General features: G+C 39.4%; 1 protein-coding gene across 3 annotated transcripts in view; it reads left to right on the top strand.

Annotated features, from left to right (window-relative positions):
• The window catches only part of CPNE4 (copine 4), a 220,861-nt gene that overhangs the window by 94,842 nt on the left and 104,701 nt on the right, over window positions 1-21,318 (top strand). For all 3 annotated transcript variants that reach the window (XM_079302038.1, XM_079302037.1, XM_079302039.1), the window contains one exon: window positions 18,165-18,344. In XM_079302038.1, coding sequence (XP_079158164.1) covers window positions 18,165-18,344 — 180 coding nt within the window. The remainder of the gene's footprint in view (window positions 1-18,164; window positions 18,345-21,318) is intronic.

Below are 21,318 nucleotides of genomic sequence, written 5' to 3'. Positions count from 1 at the left end.
ACTTCTCTTAACAAAATGTGTCATCTGGGAATGTTTTGCCCTTCAGAATATTTCACGAAGGCTTCAGACCTTCTCATGAGATGAGCAGTGCCTTTCCTGAAAGGTTTGGATTTTCAGGTTTCTGTAGTATAGAGTGACTAGTCTGCCACCATCACAAGCCAACAATGTATTCTAGTCTTTTTGGCCCCTTAGATCTTCTGGCACTGTATTTCCATCATTGCTGTCTCCATAAGTAACTATAGAAGCAAAAAAATCTCTCTGAAGGGACCATATGGTATCTAACATGGGCACTGTATTAGTTTCTTATTTTTGTTGCTGTGACTCTAGGAAGTATGTCTCAGCAGGTAACATCAATGTGGTACCTTCTGTCTGATTCTCAAGCCTCTGGATAGTTCACCTTAACAATCACCTATGTGATATTTTAGCCATGGAAATTGGTATTTAATCACCATTTCAACTTAATTTTGAAATGTGTAGTGGACAGACCCTGTGCAATTTTCCCTAATGGACCCAGGGCTTCATCCAAACATCACCAGCACAAGTTTAGATCTCAGTTTTAAACCCAGGAACATCTCAGAACTGAGTAGCATGACAAAAACACCCACTTCAGAAACTTGCTGATATTTCTAAATATGTTGGCTCTTTTTCCTTTCTTCTTTCATTCTATGATTGGTCTTATAACTGAGGAAAACTGCAATGTGTGCTTTCATTTGGAGCTCTTTACATAAGTTACCTTCTAAAAAATAACCTGACCCCAAACTTTCATTTTCTGAGACTAGTCATTTACATAGCTATGCCAAATTGTGATAGATTAAGAGTTTGAGTGTACAGTGTTGTGGATTTGTATTGCAGGGGTGAAAAATCCAAAATTATATTTTAAAAAAATTGTAATTAGGTGGGGTTGTTTTGCCTTTGCCTTACAGTAATACTGTGCTACATTACAATTAGGAAATCACCTTTAAAAATATAAGTGCTCCCTACAGAATATAAGCAAATTAAATCAGTGTCCCTTTGCATTAAGGTAATTGTCACGATTAAGACAGATGCTGAAAGATCTGCCTGGTGAGAATTCCACTGAAGGTGTTACAGTGTTTCTAGAATACAGGTGAGACATTTTTAAAGGTTAAAAATTAGATTAAAATTCCTGTTACCTCCATATGGCATAGGAGCAGATTTCAAGAACCACAACTTTCTACTCCTGATGAAATCTGATGTGGTTTTTATCAGTGGATTTTTTTTTTCTTGTATAAGCGAGTATGTTTATCAAGTCCTTCAAAAAAATGCCAAAAAAGGCAGACCTGCTACCTGCTGGGAGTACCTAGGTCTTTTTGAGTTTCTCTGCTTCACAGACCAAGCTAGTTGGAGTGCTGAAGACAGGGTCCACACACCCTGCCTCACTGCAGTAATATTCAGCCCAAATGATGTGTGAAAATAAGCAAGTGCAAAGCTTTCCTGCTAGAATGAACAGTGCTCAAACATTTAGGAAAACACTTCTGCCATTTTCGTGTAGCATTACTCAACGAAGGCCAAATTAGAGTTGTAGCAAGAAAAAGTAAGCTTGATTTAAACTATTGAAATAATTGTTGGGTCTCTGTCATTTCAGGAAGGTTTTAAAAATTCTACCTAGCAATAGCTAATTAAAACAGGACTCACGCTATTTAAACAGCAGTATTGTAGCTGTTGGAAAAGAATACTTGTAAGAGTTACATTGCTACATAATTAAAGTATTATGAAGTGCTCCAATTCACAAAACACTTAGGTGCTTCATTACCTTTTTGCAGTCTGCTCATCCATTAAAATAGGAGAACTCTGAGCCTGCACGAAAGGAGGCACATAAATGCATTATTGAATCAGGGTTAAACTAGCAGCACTGCTTACTATTCCATGAAAATTTAGTTTCTGACAAGCCTTGCAAGTCTGGAGGATTTCATATATAGGCTGATAAACAATTTTCATGGAATAAATACAGCAGCCCATGAATAAAATAAAAAGGACATTTTTGGAAAAAAAGGCATGACGGCAAATCTGCTCTTGTAGTATTTGTAGAAGCTCTGAAAAGCTTAGCAATGATTGAAGACTATCTTTCTGCATTGTGGATTTACATATGTTCTGAATATTGATATATCAAGCATGGATTTACTGGTGGGGAAGCAGTATTAAACATGTTTAAACAGTTTAGGCCACATTATCACGGATGTGTGTGATCTGCAGCTCCACATCAGCTGACAAGGGTTCAGCTGCATGGATGTGCTTAAATCTTCCACCCCTGTTATATGAGTGCCTGTGAGGAAATAATCTGCTGAATTAGATTATAGAAACCTCCCCACCATATCTTAAAAGAGCCAGTTCTTGCCTTCAAGAGTCTATGGTTAGGAAGACAAAATAAAGGCTGGGATAGTGGGGAGATATGAAGCACCAGAGTTTCATCTTCTTATAGTTTTTGATTCAAAATGGGTTGATTTTATTGGTTTTGGGTTGTTGTTTTTTTTTCCCTAAACAGTGCATATACCAATATTCATCCTGCAAAATTGTGGATCCAATGTATCTGATTCATTGAAGCTGTTTGCTCCATAAGGATTGCAGCTCATTACCCTAATGGAATCATGGCTGAAATATTCTCTTCTCAGCTGTTCTCTGTGTTTTAGTACACCTATCCTGTAAACATTTTTTGGCAGCAGCTTCTACAGCCATATTTCCACATATTATATTAACACTTAGATTTCTCTGCAACATCATTAAGTAGTTAATGGAAAAACCCCAACTTTTTTAGTGCTGAGCTGGGTTAGCAGAAGATTGTCCTTCCCTGCACCAAGACTGATGCTGAAATTGAGATAAGTGATTTACATTCCAAAAGGCTCATTAACCATCAGACTGCTGTGGATTAGATTACTAATGGCATCCTGATGGTTGCATGCAACTTCCAGAAGATTTTTTGGTAGCTAGCGTTAAATCAATTTGAATTATAATGGGGAGTCACTAATACATACACATTTTTCAGCAAGACTCTGTAGCTATAATGGCTGCCATGTCTGTTTTTTAATTTTCACTTATAGCTTCATGCTCATACAAGATATTGTAACTCTCAGGACCAAATGGGATGCTGTGGTCTGAGTTTATGCCAGAGTTTCAAACCTGGGATGCCAAAGCCTAAAAGCGTTAAGTCCTTGCTTTATTCCCTACGTGTGACCCAACCAATCATGGCACTGCAGCAGAAGTTGCAAAGTTTGACAAAACCAAGTTCATACCTTTCAGGGCATTGCATCAAGCTTCCCAGCTTATGAGAAAAAGAAAGGGGTTAAGAAAAATTAGTGTTACCTCCATTTTAGTTTTCCATTATCATCCAGTTTTCAAATTACTAGATTTCAAATTCTTCTTATATTTCAGAACTTCTCCCAAAACCAGAAAGAAAATAGCTTTACTTAAGAAAATGGTTATTTTTGCAGTGGGGATCTTTATGAGAGGGGCCAGAACTCATGATTCTGGCAGTTGGAAACACTCTAAAGGATGGAGAAGGTTACTGTAGATTTTCCATGCATTTACCAATTCCCTGGCCTGTCTTTCATCACTCTCAGCAGCATTCCAGCACAACTTGGTGTAACTCTCAGGACAAATGTCATGCAATCCTCTTGCTTTTCTATCCCCCATGCTTCCCCATGGCTTGGAAGGAGCTACATTCTCTTATGGGAAACCTGCAAGCTGGGTTGTGCCTGTCCCACTGTTCACCACTTCATATCTGACCTTCAAAGTGCTGAGTGTTCACAGCCCTTGCTGGAATCAGCTGGAGCACCAGGAGCACAGCAGCCTCAAAAATCAGACTGTACCAATATTGATGGGGAGAGATTAGAACAAAGATACCTGAAGTGAAAGGCCACTGCTAAATACATTTAGCCCTACAAGATTTGCTTTGTGCAAATGCAGGAAGTGCTGTTAGAGAGAAAGTAAAATCTGCTAACTGGTAGAAATGTAAAGTCATTCCTTACCATTGATAAAATAAAAGCAAAGGTAGAATTGTGAAGTAGACAAAGAAGGGTAAAGACCATAGGACTTGACCTAAATGAATAATTTATTGGTTGCACTGTTTTCTTCCTGTTTTTCAACAAGTCTAGGTGAAGAAAGGCATTGTTCTTGAACTACTTTCTTCTGAGTAAATAGGAGGATTCTCCTATAAAAAAATTATAGAAGGAATTTTATGAAAGGGGTAGTTCTTGATATAAAACAAGTTGGCCTTCTGGAGACAGAGTATGTTTGAAGACCACTTCTGTCTCTACTGTATGACATGTTTTGGCATGGTTGGTATCTGCTGCACTTGTTTCTCTCTATTTGAAGCTGCAGAGAGCAGTGTGTCTGTGGTAATTCTTTCATACCACCATCTTTTTAATCTGCAGGAATGCAATAAAATAGCAGGATGAACAGTACTCCACTCCTGGTTATATAATGGGTTTCATCCTCCAGCTGTCACTCTTTCACAGCCTGTTTTTCCCTCTAGCCATGGCAGCTATTCACCTGTTCTTCTCCCCATTGCATGGCACATCACTCTGCTAGATCACTAATGTCACTGCTTCCACCTGGCAGAAACCAAGTTCTGCTTTTGTTTCTCAATGTGCAAGAAGAATGGGCTCCATGTTTAGGGCTGCAGTGCTGTGTGGGGATGAGTCCTTTAGTGCAGGATGTTTATGTGTCTTTCAGGGCTGTCACCTGGAGATCCAAACACATGGCAGATTGATAGGGAATGGATTACAGGCTGGACTTCTTACAGATGTAGCTTGCAACCTCCTTGTGTCCCATCAGTGACCAAATGGCCTGAGGGCTGTCTCAGTGATACCTTTGTGCAGACTATTCTCTTACAGCAATAGGATCAATGCAAGTTGCACCCTGACATGCTGCTCCTGGTTTCCACTGCATGGTTCAGCAAAATCCCTCTTGCACTCAGTTGCTAAAGGGAGAGTTTTCCTTTGAGTTTTGCAACCATTATAAGGTGCTGAAGGATTTCACATCATATCAGAGTGTATCTAACACCAGGGTTATTTGGGTAGGTGGCAGCCTGATGGTGCTTTCCAGAAAAGTACACCACAATGACAGTACACACAGTGTAGCTGAACCCACCCCTTCCTTGTTTAAATCTAACCTTGACAAGCCAAGCCTGCACAAGGCTCTGAGCTGAAACTACTATCAAGAGCATCCTCCAGTCCAACCGTCACAGTTTTTGGGGTTGGACTGTTGATACAGAAGAAGAATACATACATTGTTCTAAGTGTCATAATTTGAAACAGAATGCAAGTGTGTGTTTTTTCTCCAAACATCTACAACAGAAACAATTTTCTACCGTCTTCCAGGTCTAAAGACAAACTTTGTCAAACATTATCTACATTTTTCATTTCCATATCAGTTTGTTAATAGAAAGTGCCATGATATACAGAGAAGGTATTGAAAAGTATTCTTGTCAAAGGAATTTTAGAGTATATGGAGAGTGGGTATTAAAAGAATTTTTTTTATATATGGAAGCATTGGATAAATTGCCCAAATATACCAATTGGAAAAGCATGCCTGAAATTTATTACCTATGCTGAAAGGCCAGTTTATAATATACCATCTATTTTATGCAAAGAAAATAACATATTTAACACTGCAGATACATAATAGCAGTTCTGCTTATTCCCATTGCTTTTCATTTCCATTGTTTAGCAAGACATGAAAATGCTTATTTGAGTTTTGTTGACTTTAACATTACTGTTACCAGAAAAAATATCTCAAATACATAGAGAGAGAACTGAAAACACAAAGTTTTCTGTGCCTTGTTACAGTTTTACAGCCCCTAAAACTGGAAGAGCCTCACTGCCAAATGTGGTAATTCTGCGAGTCAAGCTTGGCGTTCTCTTGGGACAAGAATATACATGATCATATTTAACTGCATTAATTTTTGTTCTTTTTTTAAAAAGGCAGGGTAAAATTCAGGAGATTTTAGCCAAAATGTCTCTTGGTGATGTCTTTCATCTCTGACACAACTCATAGATTTTCAGCAGTGTCAGCAAAATCAAATTTTAGGACCCCATGCATAAAGACCAAATGGCTTATGAATTACTTAGTAACTAATTAAGCACGTTCCAATGCAGCAGTCTCCCAGAGCAGGAGGCTGGGGCAGGAAGCTGTGAAGGTTGTGAATAGCCTTGGGCAGGGCTCACTCCTTTTGAGCCACCAGGTTGTAATCCCAGGTGAGCTGTGCCTGCAAACTGTGGGAATGGGGATCCTTCTTCATGGTCCGAGCAGGCTGAGCTGCTGGGGTGTGCTGTGTTTTGCCTCTATTCTCACAGTCTAGCCAGCCTGGGCAGTGTTTCCATTTCGAAGCTGTATTTTTTGTGTCTGTGTGTCTGTCCCTAAAGCCATCCTCTACATCAGCCTCAAAAGGGAAGCTGTGAAGTACACAGGGACAAATTTCCATCACAACCTGCCTTGTTACAAGGCTGCTTCTTCATAGCTTCAGTCATATCCCAATTTTAATGTCTACCAGAAGGACCAAATCCTGCTGGCACTGCTTATTTATTGTGGCCAGTAGTATGTGCAGTTTCATGGGGCTTCCTGGGAATTCCATGTGGTTTGTCTGAAGGTTGTTTAGATCTGGCTGATCTGTGATATTTTTGCTCTAGATTTCTTGTTTATCTGTATTGACCACCCTCCTAGTGGTGGCACCTCCACAGGGTGTTGTGCTCTCTTTGTTGGCTGTTTCATTCTAAGTAAAAACCCCCGAGTGCCAGGGCTGAAAGATCTCATGATGGGATATACACAAACTGAATCATAGTGAATTATGTATAATTTGCACCCATAAAACAGTATTGACAGCTAAGTATTGTAGAGTGTGATAGTAGGAAATAAGAGTAGGTACATGGACTGCTTGCACTCAATGAAAGACTAACACTTGTCTTTTATGATCAAATCTTGTGTTCACTAGTTGAAAAAATGTCCAAATTTAGCATTCCTGCCATTGCCAAGAGGTGTACCATACTGGATTTGGTTTGCTCTGAGAATTTGTAGCATCACAGTTATGCATATACCAGTCAATTTTATAAATCACTGTGAGTGTAAGAGGGACTAATATGTATGTGTGCTGCACATATCTGATGTATGTGGACATATTGTTTGCAAATAACTCCTGGAAAGTCATAACACTTTCCAGAATGACCTGAAGCCATTACAGGAAGCAGCTTTAGCTGCTTGTTGCCTGTGGTGGTTGTGTAGGCAAGTCAGATGCAGTAAAGAAGATCCCTGTATGCATTATGTCCTGGGCACCAGTCATTCTCAGGGAAGGCAAAATTGTGGCCATCTGAGATTGAGTTTATACATTTTTGCATAGTATGCATGTATATGAGGCTTGATTACATGGTTCTTGTTTTTCAGAAACCATTTTGAATTAGATATTACGAGATACTTACAGCAGCCTTAACTCACTGAGATCCTTGCAGTACAAACCAAATAGGTCCCAAGTCAGGAGTCTGATAGGATGCTTCTGCAATACTGAAATACAACTCAGCTAAACTTGCTCTCTACTTCTAATTAGTTCTGTGCTATTCAATATCAGAATATTAATATCAGAATGTGTGCTTGTGAGTATAACTGGGAGAAGAACAATGCCCTACTCTATTTTCCTGGATTTTGCTGTAATTCACGGAAAGGCTTACACTGATGTTCCTGAGTAGTGGATCAAGCTGTTGGGATTCCATGGCTTCAGCAAATAGTAATGCTTTTGAGAAGCTTCAAAAGATCCATGTGTAAAAGGAAGAGTGAGAGTATCTTATAATGGACTTTAGTCACAACAAATCTGTTGTTTTTCTAGGCTGTCATTCGAACACATGGTCCAAATTTTCCAGTTGTGCTGGTTTAAATGGACCTTGTTAATTGTTACTTCTGATAAAGGAATTAAGGAAAAACTGGTAAAGCAGTGTGTAATAGTACATTGCCTTTCTGCTGCTAATGACTCCATGATATAATTGATTTAGCAGTTGAAATACAACATTAAAAACAAATTATTAAATCTTTAATTATGAGTGCTTCATTAGAAAATTAATTTCTTAAACTAACAACTTGACTGGGCCGATATCAATTGACATAATTCATTACTCCATCTGAGATTCTATATTAGTTATGCTTAACTTACCTGGGTGAATGAGGCAGGAAATCTTTCTTAAGATAAATAAATTATCAAAATGCTTTTTATAGTCAGTTAATTAAAGAGCAAATTACTCAAGCAGCGTAGACTTCTTACGTAGTATAATGTAGCCCTACTGAAATTCAGGAAGCAAAGATCATCCCATCCCTCATGTTTCTTTGTTCTCAATTATGTGTAAATTCCTGAGAAGTTATATAATGTTGGATATCTCTCCTGGTCAATCCTATGCCACCATGAAGACTTCTAAAGGTCTCTGTGCAGTCTTAACTGCAGTTCAGCAACAGCAAACATCTGCCCCACTGTTCCAATGGGCTTGCACTACAACATATTTATCAATCTGCTAAATCTTTTTTCCTCCAGGACAGCAGGAAAACAAGAAACATGACTGTAAATTCAGTAGAAGCCTGGATGTGAGATTATCTGTCTGTATTAAAAATTTATTCTGGAAGTTAGTTTTGAAGTAATGAAAAGTGGAATTAGAAAATAAATGCTTTGCATCCTGATTAGAGTAAGTGTGAATTAATTTCTTTGCAGCAAGATGATGTAGCAGAATCTGGCTGTGAGTACCGTATTTTTCTTCATGAACTGAGGATTCCCAAGCAATAGCATTTGAAAATCTCAACCATCAGATGATTAGCAAATTTTAAATCATACTCCATTTTCTGCATTTTTTGTTACTGTCATGCAGGCAAGGTTATCTGTTGCATTTTGAGTGAAAAGAATATTCAGAACGATTTAATTTTACAATAAAGAACTTAAAATTTAGCTTATTGGGAGACATTAAAATATCATCTGTATGGGGGAAAGCAGCCAAGCATTTGACATGTATAAAACTCTTCTTCTTGGACAGAAATAATCAACAAAAATGTGTTTCTCCATAAAAGCAGATTAAAAGAGAGCAACCAAATAACAATGAAATTGAAACAACTTCAGTGAAAACCTGAATTCCCAAGGGTCACTTTCTAACCTGTGAGGGAAACTGTGTGGAGAATATATGGCTGAAGAGCTTCCAAATGGCTGCATAGTGCTCTGACTTTCAGACAGCTGCCAGGCACTAAACTTTTGCTAGCAAAATTGCTAGCAAATTGTGGCAAGTTGGAAGTGGAGCTAAATGGTAAAATATTTTTGTTGCCACTTCGAAGGACCAGCTTTGTCCACTATAGAAATCCTGTGTCCTCAGGAACATGTAAATTAAGATTTGATTCAAGGTCTCAGCATCAAATAAGATTGTGGAATAGTAAATTACATAGTCTTTGAATGTCTGGGCTGTATCTGGAACATCAAGTAAAGAAAGATCTAGCATTAGGGCTTCAGGGCTCAGCTTAGAGGTAGCATTCAAGAGTTTTCAGTGAAAAAATTAATGATCTTCTTTCTTATGCCAGTGTAATCACATCTGAGTGAGTTATAGCACCTTATTCCATGAGTTGATGCAGGTCATTATGCACTTGTGATGTTTGCTGAGCACTTGTTAAATTTGCAGGGAGCACAGCACATGAGTATCTCCTGCCACTGTGTGACTTCATTTTTTCATCTCAAAAATTCTATAGTTGTCAATTTTATGTGATTGTTAGGGCTCAAAAATCTTACCAGAATAAGTTAAAGGGCTCTGGCATAATCATAGCTTGTCTCTATTTAATGACCCTGCAGGAGGTGTTCTGGTGCAGGCAAAGGTGCAGCATTCTTATTGCTGCTACCTGCTCCAAAACACAACTTGGTGCATGGCCATGGTCGTGCTGGAAGGTGTGACCTCCAGAATATCAGCTCCTGCAGCTGCTGGCCTTGTGCAGAGGGGGTCAAGGAGTTTGCTGGGCTCCCTCGCTAGGAAACTCAAAAGCTCAAGCTTTTTATGAAAGATTATAAAATAAACTGATTCTTTGGAATCAGTTTTTTCAGTACCCAAGAGGGTATTGTGTTAGGTCACCTCTGAGTGATAGCTCGTAGCTAATTCTGAAGAAACCTTCATGGCTTAAGCAGGGATATGGGGGAAAGGGTCTCTGCTGAGGCATGACCACTACTCTGTGCAGTGATAGTGAGGATCAAAAGACTGCCTTAACCCCAAGAGGGAGCCTACCCTGGAGGCTAAACCCAGGAGATTAAATCCTTGTACTGCTTTGCAGGAATTTCCACTGCCTGTCAAGAAGTTTCCCAAATCTATTATACATACCTGATTTGACATTCTCTCTTCAAACTTGTCCGTCTTATCTCTAGCAGGACTCAAAACATTACACAAAAAAAAAAAAAAAAAAATCAGAATTGCAAGTGCTCCCATGTCAAATGTAAGATAATGTAAAATATCTTATGGAAAAGACAGTGCTATCTCTCTACCATATCACAGTCTTCTCACTTTTCAGTCCAGTTAATCATTGTTCATTGGAAACACCTTAATTTATGCTGCATTACTGATTTGCTCTAAAGAGACATTGTGCTTTTCAGGTTCACTGATATATTCTGCAACTGGCTTTTCAAAATTGGCTGGAATATTCACAGTGCAGCAGCTGGTGCATTGTTCTTTGTAGCCCAAGGTCAATAGATGGGAAAAAGCTTCATGTTTTACAGTTTTTCCCCATGGAAGTTCTGCAGTTGAGAAGTGGCAGCATTTATGTTTTTCTTCAGTTGAAATGTCAGGGCTGGAGTTCTTTGTTATTCCACACTTTATGTCAAATCTAAATTCACAGGAGGCAAATGAAAGTTGGCTCACGTGTTTTCCCCAGCATCCCTGAGCCTGGACTGGGCCATGAGAGAAAACCTTTGCAGATGACACAGCCTGGGGTTTCCTCCTTTCCAGACAAGAAGCTTCTTCAGGGAGCTGATGTCAGTTTGGCAGTTCACCCCCCCTTCTTCCCATGGGTGCTTCCCTCTGCAGATGCAGCAGGCGGAGAGGAGTCGGGGCAGGGCTGGCGGCTGAGCCGGGGCAGAGAGAGCCCAGGAGGCCAGGCTGGCTCAGGGCCCAGCCAGTGATGGGTGTGTGTGCAGGGGGGCTCACTGATAGCCCAGCACAGCAGGACCCCGAGGTGCTGCTGTGCCACTGTCCTGGTGTCCCTTCCTGCCCTCACATGCCCTGTGGTGACACTGATGCTGTTGGGGCTCAGCCAGCTCCAGTGCTATGACACTGCATTCATGTGTTAAGAAAATGGAAGGCTGTATGGGGCATTTTAAGGTGTTCTTAGCCAGGTTAAAATTAAGTTAAAGTCATGTGGTGGGACATGGTTGCACTGTGTTTCTCTGGGAGAAGTAGCATTTATAATAGAGAACAGAATGCAGAGGGAACCATGTGAAATAACCAGTGGCCTGGTAGCTCAGATGGTCCCTGATGGTGTGAGGAATGAAAGTTAGTGTTTCTGGTCTAAATCAGAGCACACAGAGTCTGGTGTCCAAGAGGAGCAGCTGGCTTATTTTCAAACCTTTCTAGGCAAAATTTTTGCCTAGAAACCTCTGTTTAACCCAAGTTCATGTTTGCACACTCTTTCCCTGTAATATGCCTGATCATCTCTTTACTTAAGGGGCACAACAGCTATGACTCATTCCCTGTGATGCAGCTGGAGTCCCAGTAGCCATGTTACCAGGAAGATACTTAAAAATCCAAGGGAATTACATTAAAGTCCAACAAGATAACTATTTTAATCTGTTTTCTTCCATAGCAGTCCATACAATGACTTAAAATTATCACTCTGGTCCAAAATATTTGGGTTTCATGACATTAGGCTCAGAAGACTTGGTGTTCTCTAATTCCCAGAACTATTTCAATGAAATGAAGGTTTTTCTTTCCAGAGGAAGGTAAACTAAAATCAGGTAGCTGGTGCTGTCAGGAGCAGTGTGACTGTGCATTAATGCACTAGCAGCTCTTGCTTTTTTTCTCTTGTATTAGAGCTTTCCAAGAGGACAGTGAGTGGGAGGGATGCCCATGCACTTTCCAGTATTTTTTGCAGCCTAGAAAGCTTAGACTTACCAAGGAAATCAGTGGCAACAACTGCACATGGTCTGAAAACTGAAGGGAACTGTTGTAGCTTCCTCAGGGATCTCTTTTGTTCCATAAAACCAGTGATTCCCTTGGCACAACCAATTTAGGTCCTGTTTTCATCATACTGGGGACTGAACAGCACTCTTTCCAATCCCATGAACCTCCCCATTCTTCTCCTTAGCAATGTTGCCACAATTTGCCTGGCACTTGAGTTAACTTGAGTATTGCACCCACAGGTTTTTTTTCATGTTTCCTGGCTGTGAGAGCTTGGAGTTGCTCAGATGAGACTCTGAAACCTGCCCAGGCTTCAAGTCTGACAGGGGTCAGTACAGGCTCTCAAGTGCTGATGCTGAGTGACTGTGCAGTGGTGTTAGAGCTGTTGTGTATGTTGTTTCTGAGTGAGCGAGAGAAACCACATGCAAGTACCCATCAACAATCTCATTTCTCTCTTCTTTTAAAAGTTATGAGCATATAAGGCAACTCCATCTGTGAACTTCTCACAGACTTTTTGCATAGTGTATATAATAAATTATCTGCTTTCTGCTTCAGAGAAATGAGAAGTAACTGAGCAAGTGAAAGTAATCAAGCAGAGGCTGGTCAGTGGCTGTTAGCAGAAAAGTGGGCTTTCTTAATGGAGAACTTTTCAACTAAGAAATGATGGTTCTCCTGTAATTTCAGTTCTCTGGGCTGTTTCTATGTATTAATTTTCCAGTGCTGGAAAGCAGATCTCTATGTCTGTGACTTAAAGATTTACAAGCTATCTAGTACTTATATAGATACACAAATACATAAAATTAATTGCAAATAATTTTAAGATCATTCACATTAAATGGTTCTCTTCAAGCCAGCCTGTGGCAAAAGGTTTCTGCTGACATTGAGATTTTGCTCAGCCCTGAGATCTACAGCCTGAAAAAAATTAAAGATCTTTAAAGATCTTCTTTTCTCTGCTTTCAGTCATCAATTAAATTGAAAACAAGGGCTATAAATTATGGTGACCTTTGCAATAATTTATCTTTTGTGGAATAGAAATGTAATGCTGTGAAAACGCTGTGAATAATAAAAAATATATTAACAACTTTCTCAGAAACCAGCAAGCAAAGTGTAAATTGCTTTCTACTTGCTATCAAATTTTCATGTAAGGTACTGTATCATGGAAATTGTCAGTCTTGTTAAGATTCAGATGACCTAAAAATAATGCTACCCCCTTTACCTCTGTACTTTCTGTAATCTCAGCTGGCAAATGTGATTCTACTACATTTAATCAGCATTTTATAATGACTTCCACAGAAAATAGAGCCTGTTGGTTTTCCCTTGTTGGCCTCTAAAATGTGTAAGGAACAATGGGTCAATTTGTTGGACTGAGAAATTGCTAAAAATGTAACAACCACAAAAAACACATTTTGGTAGCACACACATTCTCTGTTTAATGGAACTCATATTTTATGACTCTTCAACTAGGTTTTTACAACAAATACTGAAGGAACAGCGGCACCTGTATAAATTTTTAGACCATCATGTTGTAGACTAAAGATCTTCCTTAGTTCATGAGGCAGCTATATAATTTCATGAGCCTGATTAAAACTTCCCCCCCGCCCAGAATTGTCCTTTTGGTGAGAGCACAGCAAGTTCTTCATGGCCCTTGGCTTCTCTTCATATCAAAGATCCCAAGAAAGCACCAGTGAAGATGTGTTTCTTTTGCGCTAGTTGCATGTTTGCTAGAAATACAGTGGAGAACAGATAGGTACCAATTATCTGTGTGGGACATGGAGTTCTGCACATCACTGATCTGTGCTAAACACTCAAGCATGGCCTTGAGGTGCAGAGCTTTGGGTCCTGTAAATCATTCCCCATTTATTTGTTCTTATGACCGCTTGAAAGCCCTAGATACCAGGTGACACTAAGCTTCTATGCAATTCTTGTTCATCCCTGTATATGCAATAGCTTAAATTTAATCTAATTTTGTTAGAAGAAGACTTAAAAATGCCACTCACACTGGAATTTCCCCTTGGCTTCTCTTCTCAACTCATGGTAGAAGATGGAGTGGAGATCCTTAGTCAATACTTCAACCATTGAATTACTTCTTTGTCAGTGATTTATTTTTTTTTCTAGGATGAAGAACTGTTTCCTCACCAAAGATACCATATTTATCACAGTTCTGCAAAACTCATTGCTTTTCAGCAGCTTACACATAAAACATATAAATGGCATAAGAATCCTGAATTTTAGTATTTGTTCATCTGTCCTTTGTGCCTTTAATTTGATGTTATCTAACTACAAAGATATTTTGCAAGTCTTCAGCAGTGATGGTGGACAAACAGGGAAACAAGCAAACATTTCTGACAACTGTCCATCCAACAAGTACAGAGAGCAAACAGCTTTCAAACTCAGCTTCCAGCTCCCTGAGAGTTTGACATGAGGATTCAGAGGGCCCATTTTCTTTTCTATATTTGAATTCCTGCTGTTGAGATGGCACTTTGCACTGTGGATGCCAACTTTGGTGTTTGTATGTCATTCATAGTTCCCCAAGGGGAAGCTCACAGGGTGGCCTCATCCAGATGGGCCTGCCAAGTAATCCTAGCTACTCAGCAGGGTGCCACCTTCTGTGAAGTGACAAGGACCTAAAGAGATGAAGAGGGAAAGCAGTGTGAGTCCATCCCAGGAGGTGAAGATGCAAGTCCTTTTCTCTGTTTAAATTGTCCTTGAAGGGAAAGTGCAGATGAAGCTGCACCATGAAGCAGATGTTCAGATCGTGGTGTCAGATGAACGCTGCTCCTTTTAAGGTCAGTTTTACCTCTTGACACAGCCTGAAGGTGCATGTAGCTGTCAATTGTTTTGAAAATTTGTTCTGCTTCAGTGAATTGGAGAAATTCCTTGTTCTAGCAAAGTCCCAAAATAACAGATGGCTCATATGTCAGGCATCAGCAAATCCTAAAGTTGTGGGCATGACCCCTGTCCATGTCCTGTTGAAAAATCTGCCTGTCGTCAGGGTTAGGGTTTTCTGTAACAAGACCAACCAAAAGTGTGAGTTCCACTCATTTATAATGTACTGTTGTTGGACTTTGAAGCTGTCTTCCCCCAAAGTAATGGTGATTTAGTGTTCTTCATTATGTTTTGGAAAACATTCATGCTGAGAAATTGTAACTTCCTGAGTGCTCAGTTAATGAGGCTGGGAAAAGCTAAACTGTTTTCTTTAAGCATCTGAGCCTTCATCATAAAGTGAAAGTGCTGTAAGTGATTCTGGGTGACAGCAGGATTAAGGGAATATGGCTTGACATCTTGTCAGACTGCTATGAACCTGTATTTTGTATTTTTTATTGTGTCAGCATAGAGGATAACACCGTATTGTGATTGAAATTTAACAAGTCCTGCTGGTATTAGGATAATTTGTGGTCCAAACTAGGTCAGGGGTTTTTTTTCTCTGTTTTGTTTTGTTTTTGTAAGTGTCTGCATCATGAACTTTTTGATGGTTATCAGCATGAAACTGCACTTAGCAATAGTATTTTCACCAGTTTTCATTAAGGTTTCCCATTCATCAGCATTTCTAAAGAGAGTGTTAAGGTTTTATGACTGAATATGAGAGCAATAATGCTCAAGAAAGAACAGCCTTTCTCAAGTGGCAGGATTCAAGTGGACATTATACCTTGTGTTTATATAGCATCTCCTAATGGATGTTCCATGAGAGTTGGGGAATTTTTTGAGCTGCTCTGTTTGCCACTGCTTCTTCATCATGAGTCACTTCAGCTGGTTATCAGCACTCAGCCCTGCTGTAAAGTGGTCAAAGCCAGGGAATGGAGCCAGGCTTCCCATGCTGAGGACACTTCCCAACTATCTAGCCAAGAAGTAAAGGAACTGTGAAATATGCTGACAAAGCAGACTGGAGGCAAGGTGGACTAATAGGGGTTAATGCCATAGCTGATGGCTAAGAGAGGCACAAAGAATTTTATATTGCTCGTGGAGCTGCTTGGCACTGCTTCTTTCAATACAGATTTTTCTCTTGTAATCCCATGTTCTGACATGCTGGCTTGATGTATCATCTCGATAATGTGGGAAGACTGGGGAAATTCAGTGAAATGGCTATATTTCAGTACAATGTCTGTCAAGGGAAGGATGTCAGTTTTTGCTGGAAAAAGCAAACAATGTCTTATCTCTGTGTGAGACTGAAATTCTTAATGTCCCTGTGTGCAGACCTGTGCCTCCATTTTCAGGCACTTTACTCCCTTGAGCAGCCACATATTTAACCTGTGTTGAGTTCAAGTGTAAATGCTGATGTATTTCACAGTGGAGAGCCCTTTCCAGCAGAAAGGAAGAGATGAGGTGAAACAATAACTTCAGGTGAAACTTCAGTTACTGCCTGAGATCTGCTGTACCAATAAAGAAATTAAAATTTTGCCATTGAATTAATAGTTTATACACAAGGAATGAGTTTAGGAGATTGCTGTGACTATGAAAAAAGACTGAAAACTATTAATTTAAATGTTTTGATTATTGGGTCTGCGAAGCACTAGTTCATGAGATGACCATTGTTCTGAAGTGAATCAGATCACTTTTCACTTAGAAGAGGTCTCAGGAATGTCTCAGTTAACTGATTTATCGTCACTATCTGACATTAGAAATACCTCTCATTGTAGCAGTAATGGTGATTTGGAGTCCTATTGTTTGCTAGTGGGGATAACCAAAAAATTTTGAGATAGCCCAGCATCTGAATGAAGGTAGCTGGTATCCTTTCTCACCTTATATTATTCTTCTTATTCTTTGCATGACTGATATCAAACCCATCATATTCAGCTAGTCTATGCAAATTTATCAAGAATGCGTATGTATGTAAGGTTGCTTTCCTGTTTGTGATGGTCTCATCCTGGCACAGTCAGAGCACATTAACAGAGCAGTGTGAGAAGGCAGCAATGCTAACAGTGGTTTGTGTCTATTCCATGAGTGGTAGCATCTGTTTGATGATTAGCTAAAGGATTTTGGCTGTCAGAGCTGTCAATCTGACACCTTTGATGAGCACTAAAATAAACCTGTTCTACCAGTAACTGTTAATTTTTTACCCTGCTTTTGATTTGCTTGACTCTTTGTGTCCTTGCCGATAACTACTAGAAAGGCTAATGCATTATAAGCTCTGAGAAGTGAAGCAAGCGGCTGTCATTTTTTGCACAACAGATGTTCCTGATCAGGAATCAGAGAAAGGATCTCACCACTCTTCCTCTGAGCAATTTAATTTGTCTGTTCCATGGCACACCAGCCACCTCCTATCTTGTGACTGATGTGCCCAAGTCTTACTTCGTTTCAGGATCAGTTCCTTTAATCTTGCAGAATTATTAAGTTTTTTTTCTGTGCCAGGGCAAAGAGAGTGGAAAAAAGGAAATTGCTTCATTGCTTATATTGTCACCAATGATGCATCATAATGAAAAATAACAAAGGCCTATTTCAAAAATGGGAAACCCAAGTACTACATCTGAAGAGAACTAGAAAGTAATCTATGAGTACTTTTTAAAAAGAAATAGCAATATAAATTTAATGATGTTTCTTTAGAAATTTTAAGACTCAGAGGTAGGAATAAACTGTGTGTAACTCGCTGGATTCTTGTGATGCAACTTAGCAGGATGAAAAAATTGATATATTTTTAAGAAAAGCTGTTGCTGTGGATCCAGTTCTCCACCCCTTAATCATGCAAATTGTATGAAATGAGTAATTACTGGTGGTGTTACTCTCTTTTCCATTTAGTTTGATGAAACTGTATCACTCTGCTGCTGTTTTGTAGTAATGGATGGGTACTGAAGATGTAAATTCTGTAGTTATTCAATAGTTTATTTCCCAGTTATTCTGCTAAAGACTTGCTGGAAGGGAGAGGCAAGGGTAGGTGGTCTTATCTTGTGCTCATGGTCAGCCCAGCACAGAAAGGGCAGCTGCTGCTGACAGTACAAACAGGACTGTGGCCACAGTCCCAGCTGTCAGTCCTGATAAATGAGCAAAGTGTCTTTGTATTCGTGGTTGTCCATCACTGGTAGAAAGAGAAGCCACTCATGTGACCTCTTTTCCATCTGACAGGTTGACAGGACAGAAGTGATTCGAACCTGTATAAATCCTGTCTTCTCCAAGCTGTTCACCGTGGACTTCTACTTTGAAGAGGTGCAGCGGCTGCGCTTTGAAGTCCATGACATTAGCAGCAATCACAATGGGCTGAAGGAGGCAGATTTCCTCGGTGGCATGGAGTGCACTCTTGGACAGGTAAGTGTCAGTGCCATTTCCCCCACTGTTGCTCATTTTTTGCATATATATATGAAATATGTTCTTTGTCCAGTGACTGATGGGTGATTTGTCATTCCTGGCAAAATTCCTAATTGGTGCTTTGAATGGGATAATTGAGAATTTCTGCTGGGTTGTTTTACTGCTGTAGTACAGCTTCAAGTCAACCAGTGCTTATGGGAAATGGAAGATCAGTGATTGGCCTTGGACACTGAAAGGCCATGCTCGTTAGAACAGTGTTGGAAAATAGACTGATTTCAAAGAAAGTTATTGTTCCTAACAGTGCATGGGATTTAAAGCAAGTTCCAAGTCCAAGAACACCTAAAATATACTTTATTCACATAGGGTAGTGCCTGGTGATGTGGCAAATAGAGAGACAGGGTTGGATTCATCTCCCTGACTCTCAGTCATCCAAAAGTTAGGTGTCTAGACTAAGTTACTCCTCTGATTTCCATCTTTAGTTCAGTGGAGAGAAACAAGCAGTTCCAACCTTTGATTCATTCTGCCTGAGACACCTATAATAGATTAGGATAAATTGTCTTCAGGAGATACCTGTCTTTCCTCATCAGTTGTCAAGACAGCCAAGACAGCTGGTTTAGGGGAGATACTTAACTTTTTGGATTACTAAATTTAAGGGTGATGAGTCCTACCCACAAGATCAATATCTAGATGTAATCATAGCCAACTTTGTGGTGAATTCCCATACTGCTGAGTAGTACACAATACAGTGTCCCAGGCATCATGTTTATTTCAGACTGGCAGGGTTTTTGCCGTGCAAGGTTTCTAGCACAGAGATTTCTGCTCTGCCCATAATGGAAATTCCAAGTTTCACTGAGCTGAGTGTAAATTTGTTCTCCATGCTGTGGTAACTTGTGTGCCAAGAGCAGGAAGTGCTTTTGTTTAGATTAGCCTTTGCTAAGTTTGTATTATGAACAGGATAGTGTGTCATGGAAGATGCTGCAAAGCTTTGGATCCCTGTTTCCTCACCTTTTGTTGCTTCTCTCTCAGCCCCACCACACAGGAATCACTTTGATTTTCTTCTCATAGGCCAAACATGCTGGACGAGCAAAAGTCCTCTCAGCAAGAGAAAGAATATGAAATATATGCATTTACTAAATTGGAAGCTCAAAATAAAGGTGTTGGTATTTAAGATATTTACAGTGCACTATAAAGTCTGTTCCTTTTGACAGAATTCTTGTAGTCTTAATCAATGAAAATAAGCTATCCTATAACACCAAGAAGAATGGGAAACAGAAAAAAATAGTTATCATAATGTTCTTCTTGCTTAATTGGCTTGAAAAAGAAGGGGGGGAAATGTCACTGCTGCTGCCTGTAGCATAAATATCTTTATAATGATTTGATCTCTATAAATAGCACACAGCTGGGTTGTTTACAGTGTAATTTTAATGGTAACCAAGAAAAAATAACAGTGTGAATTCTGTTCACAGTAATGTAGTCTGGAGGACTCTGATCTGATATTTAGACTTTTTTTGGTGGTGTTCCTTCCCACCCTTTTCTAGTTTTTTAACTTTATAGAATATAAAACTGATTTAGGAAACTCCAGAATAGTAGCACTGGAATTGTCATCCAAGCCAAGCCTTTGTGAAGACTCCAAAGTTGAAAATCCTACAGCACAGGCTGTACATACGGAGCTTGCACTCTTACTTAACTGTATGGTGTATTTACATAACTCTTTTAATTATGACAATAGAACCATGGCTTTTCTTGAGACAATTTTGACATGAATTTTTTGTCTAAATCACTTTAATGCCTGAGTAAAACAGAATTTTTTGTGAGAGTGTGTCTGCCTCCCAACTCACTTTCCCAGTGCAAGTATTTCTTACTGAGACATCCAGAAAGGCTGCAGATTTTTAGGCACAGTCTGAAAGACTGGTGCTTTTCCCACCTCCATAAAAGTGCCAACTTCTATTGGTCTCTTCTAGGTAATAGTTGATCTCTAAGAGATTCACTGCTGCCTGTACCTCTTTGTAGATCATCACTTAGATGTGTGGTAAACCTGCATGTTTACCCAAATCATGTAATACTTCTATCAAAAGCAAAATTAATACAAATAATAAGTGCTGGGAAAGACAATAGCATGGTTATGCAGTAAGTTCACAGAGAGGAATGAATTTTATCTTTATTCTTATCTCAGTCTTTCATGTAGCATACCCAACAGGTACAAGTACCCAAAAGGTACAAGTTTGTCAGAAACCTTTGGAAGGTTTCAGTAATTTCCTTCCAAGTGCTCTAATAAATTTGTGTTCCATGAGAGTGATGAGGGCAGTGACTTAGAGGCTGCAAGATCCTGAGCCATTTACTGTCTAGAGACATCCCACTGGATTTTCAGCGAGATTTATTTATATTGCTCTTGCCAGGACAAGTAAATCCTGTGCCTCTACTGGTAAAATGCTGTGGTTAGCAGCATCCTGGCATGCAGTTAGTAATACCCGGATGTGAAGAGCAGTTTCATCAACAGGAATTTCTTATGCTGCATTTAAACATGGTAGAACAAATTGTTGTGGGTAGATACTTGATTCATGAAATTACATAAACGTCAAATAAATAGAGGCATTTCCTCAAAGTGATTTGTTTTGTCCATCACACTCAAAAGTTTCCCTTCCAAACAAAACAATAGCAGATTATCTCTTTTAGGGTTTGACAGGAGCAAAATTAGTGTGAAGTGTTTAGGAGGGATTTTTTTGTGTGTGTGAACTAAAAGTCTGTTCTTTCTACTGAGAAAGGCTCTTTCTACATTCCAGCTTCCCAGCTTCTTGAGTGTCCTGGTAATGTGCAGAATATTACCAAACTGATTCTCTATAGTCAGAATGATAACCAGATCAAACAAACTCTAAAATATTAGAGAAGATAGGAAAGTTGAAAATGGAAAAAAATTTATCTCAGCATCATAGCCTTAAAATATGGTCTGCAATTGCACATGGTTTATAAAATCGAG

Source organism: Erithacus rubecula, assembly GCF_903797595.1.
Source record: "Erithacus rubecula genome assembly, chromosome: 3".
Lineage (NCBI taxonomy): Eukaryota > Metazoa > Chordata > Aves > Passeriformes > Muscicapidae > Erithacus > Erithacus rubecula.
This window is presented reverse-complemented; position numbering and strand designations above follow the sequence as displayed.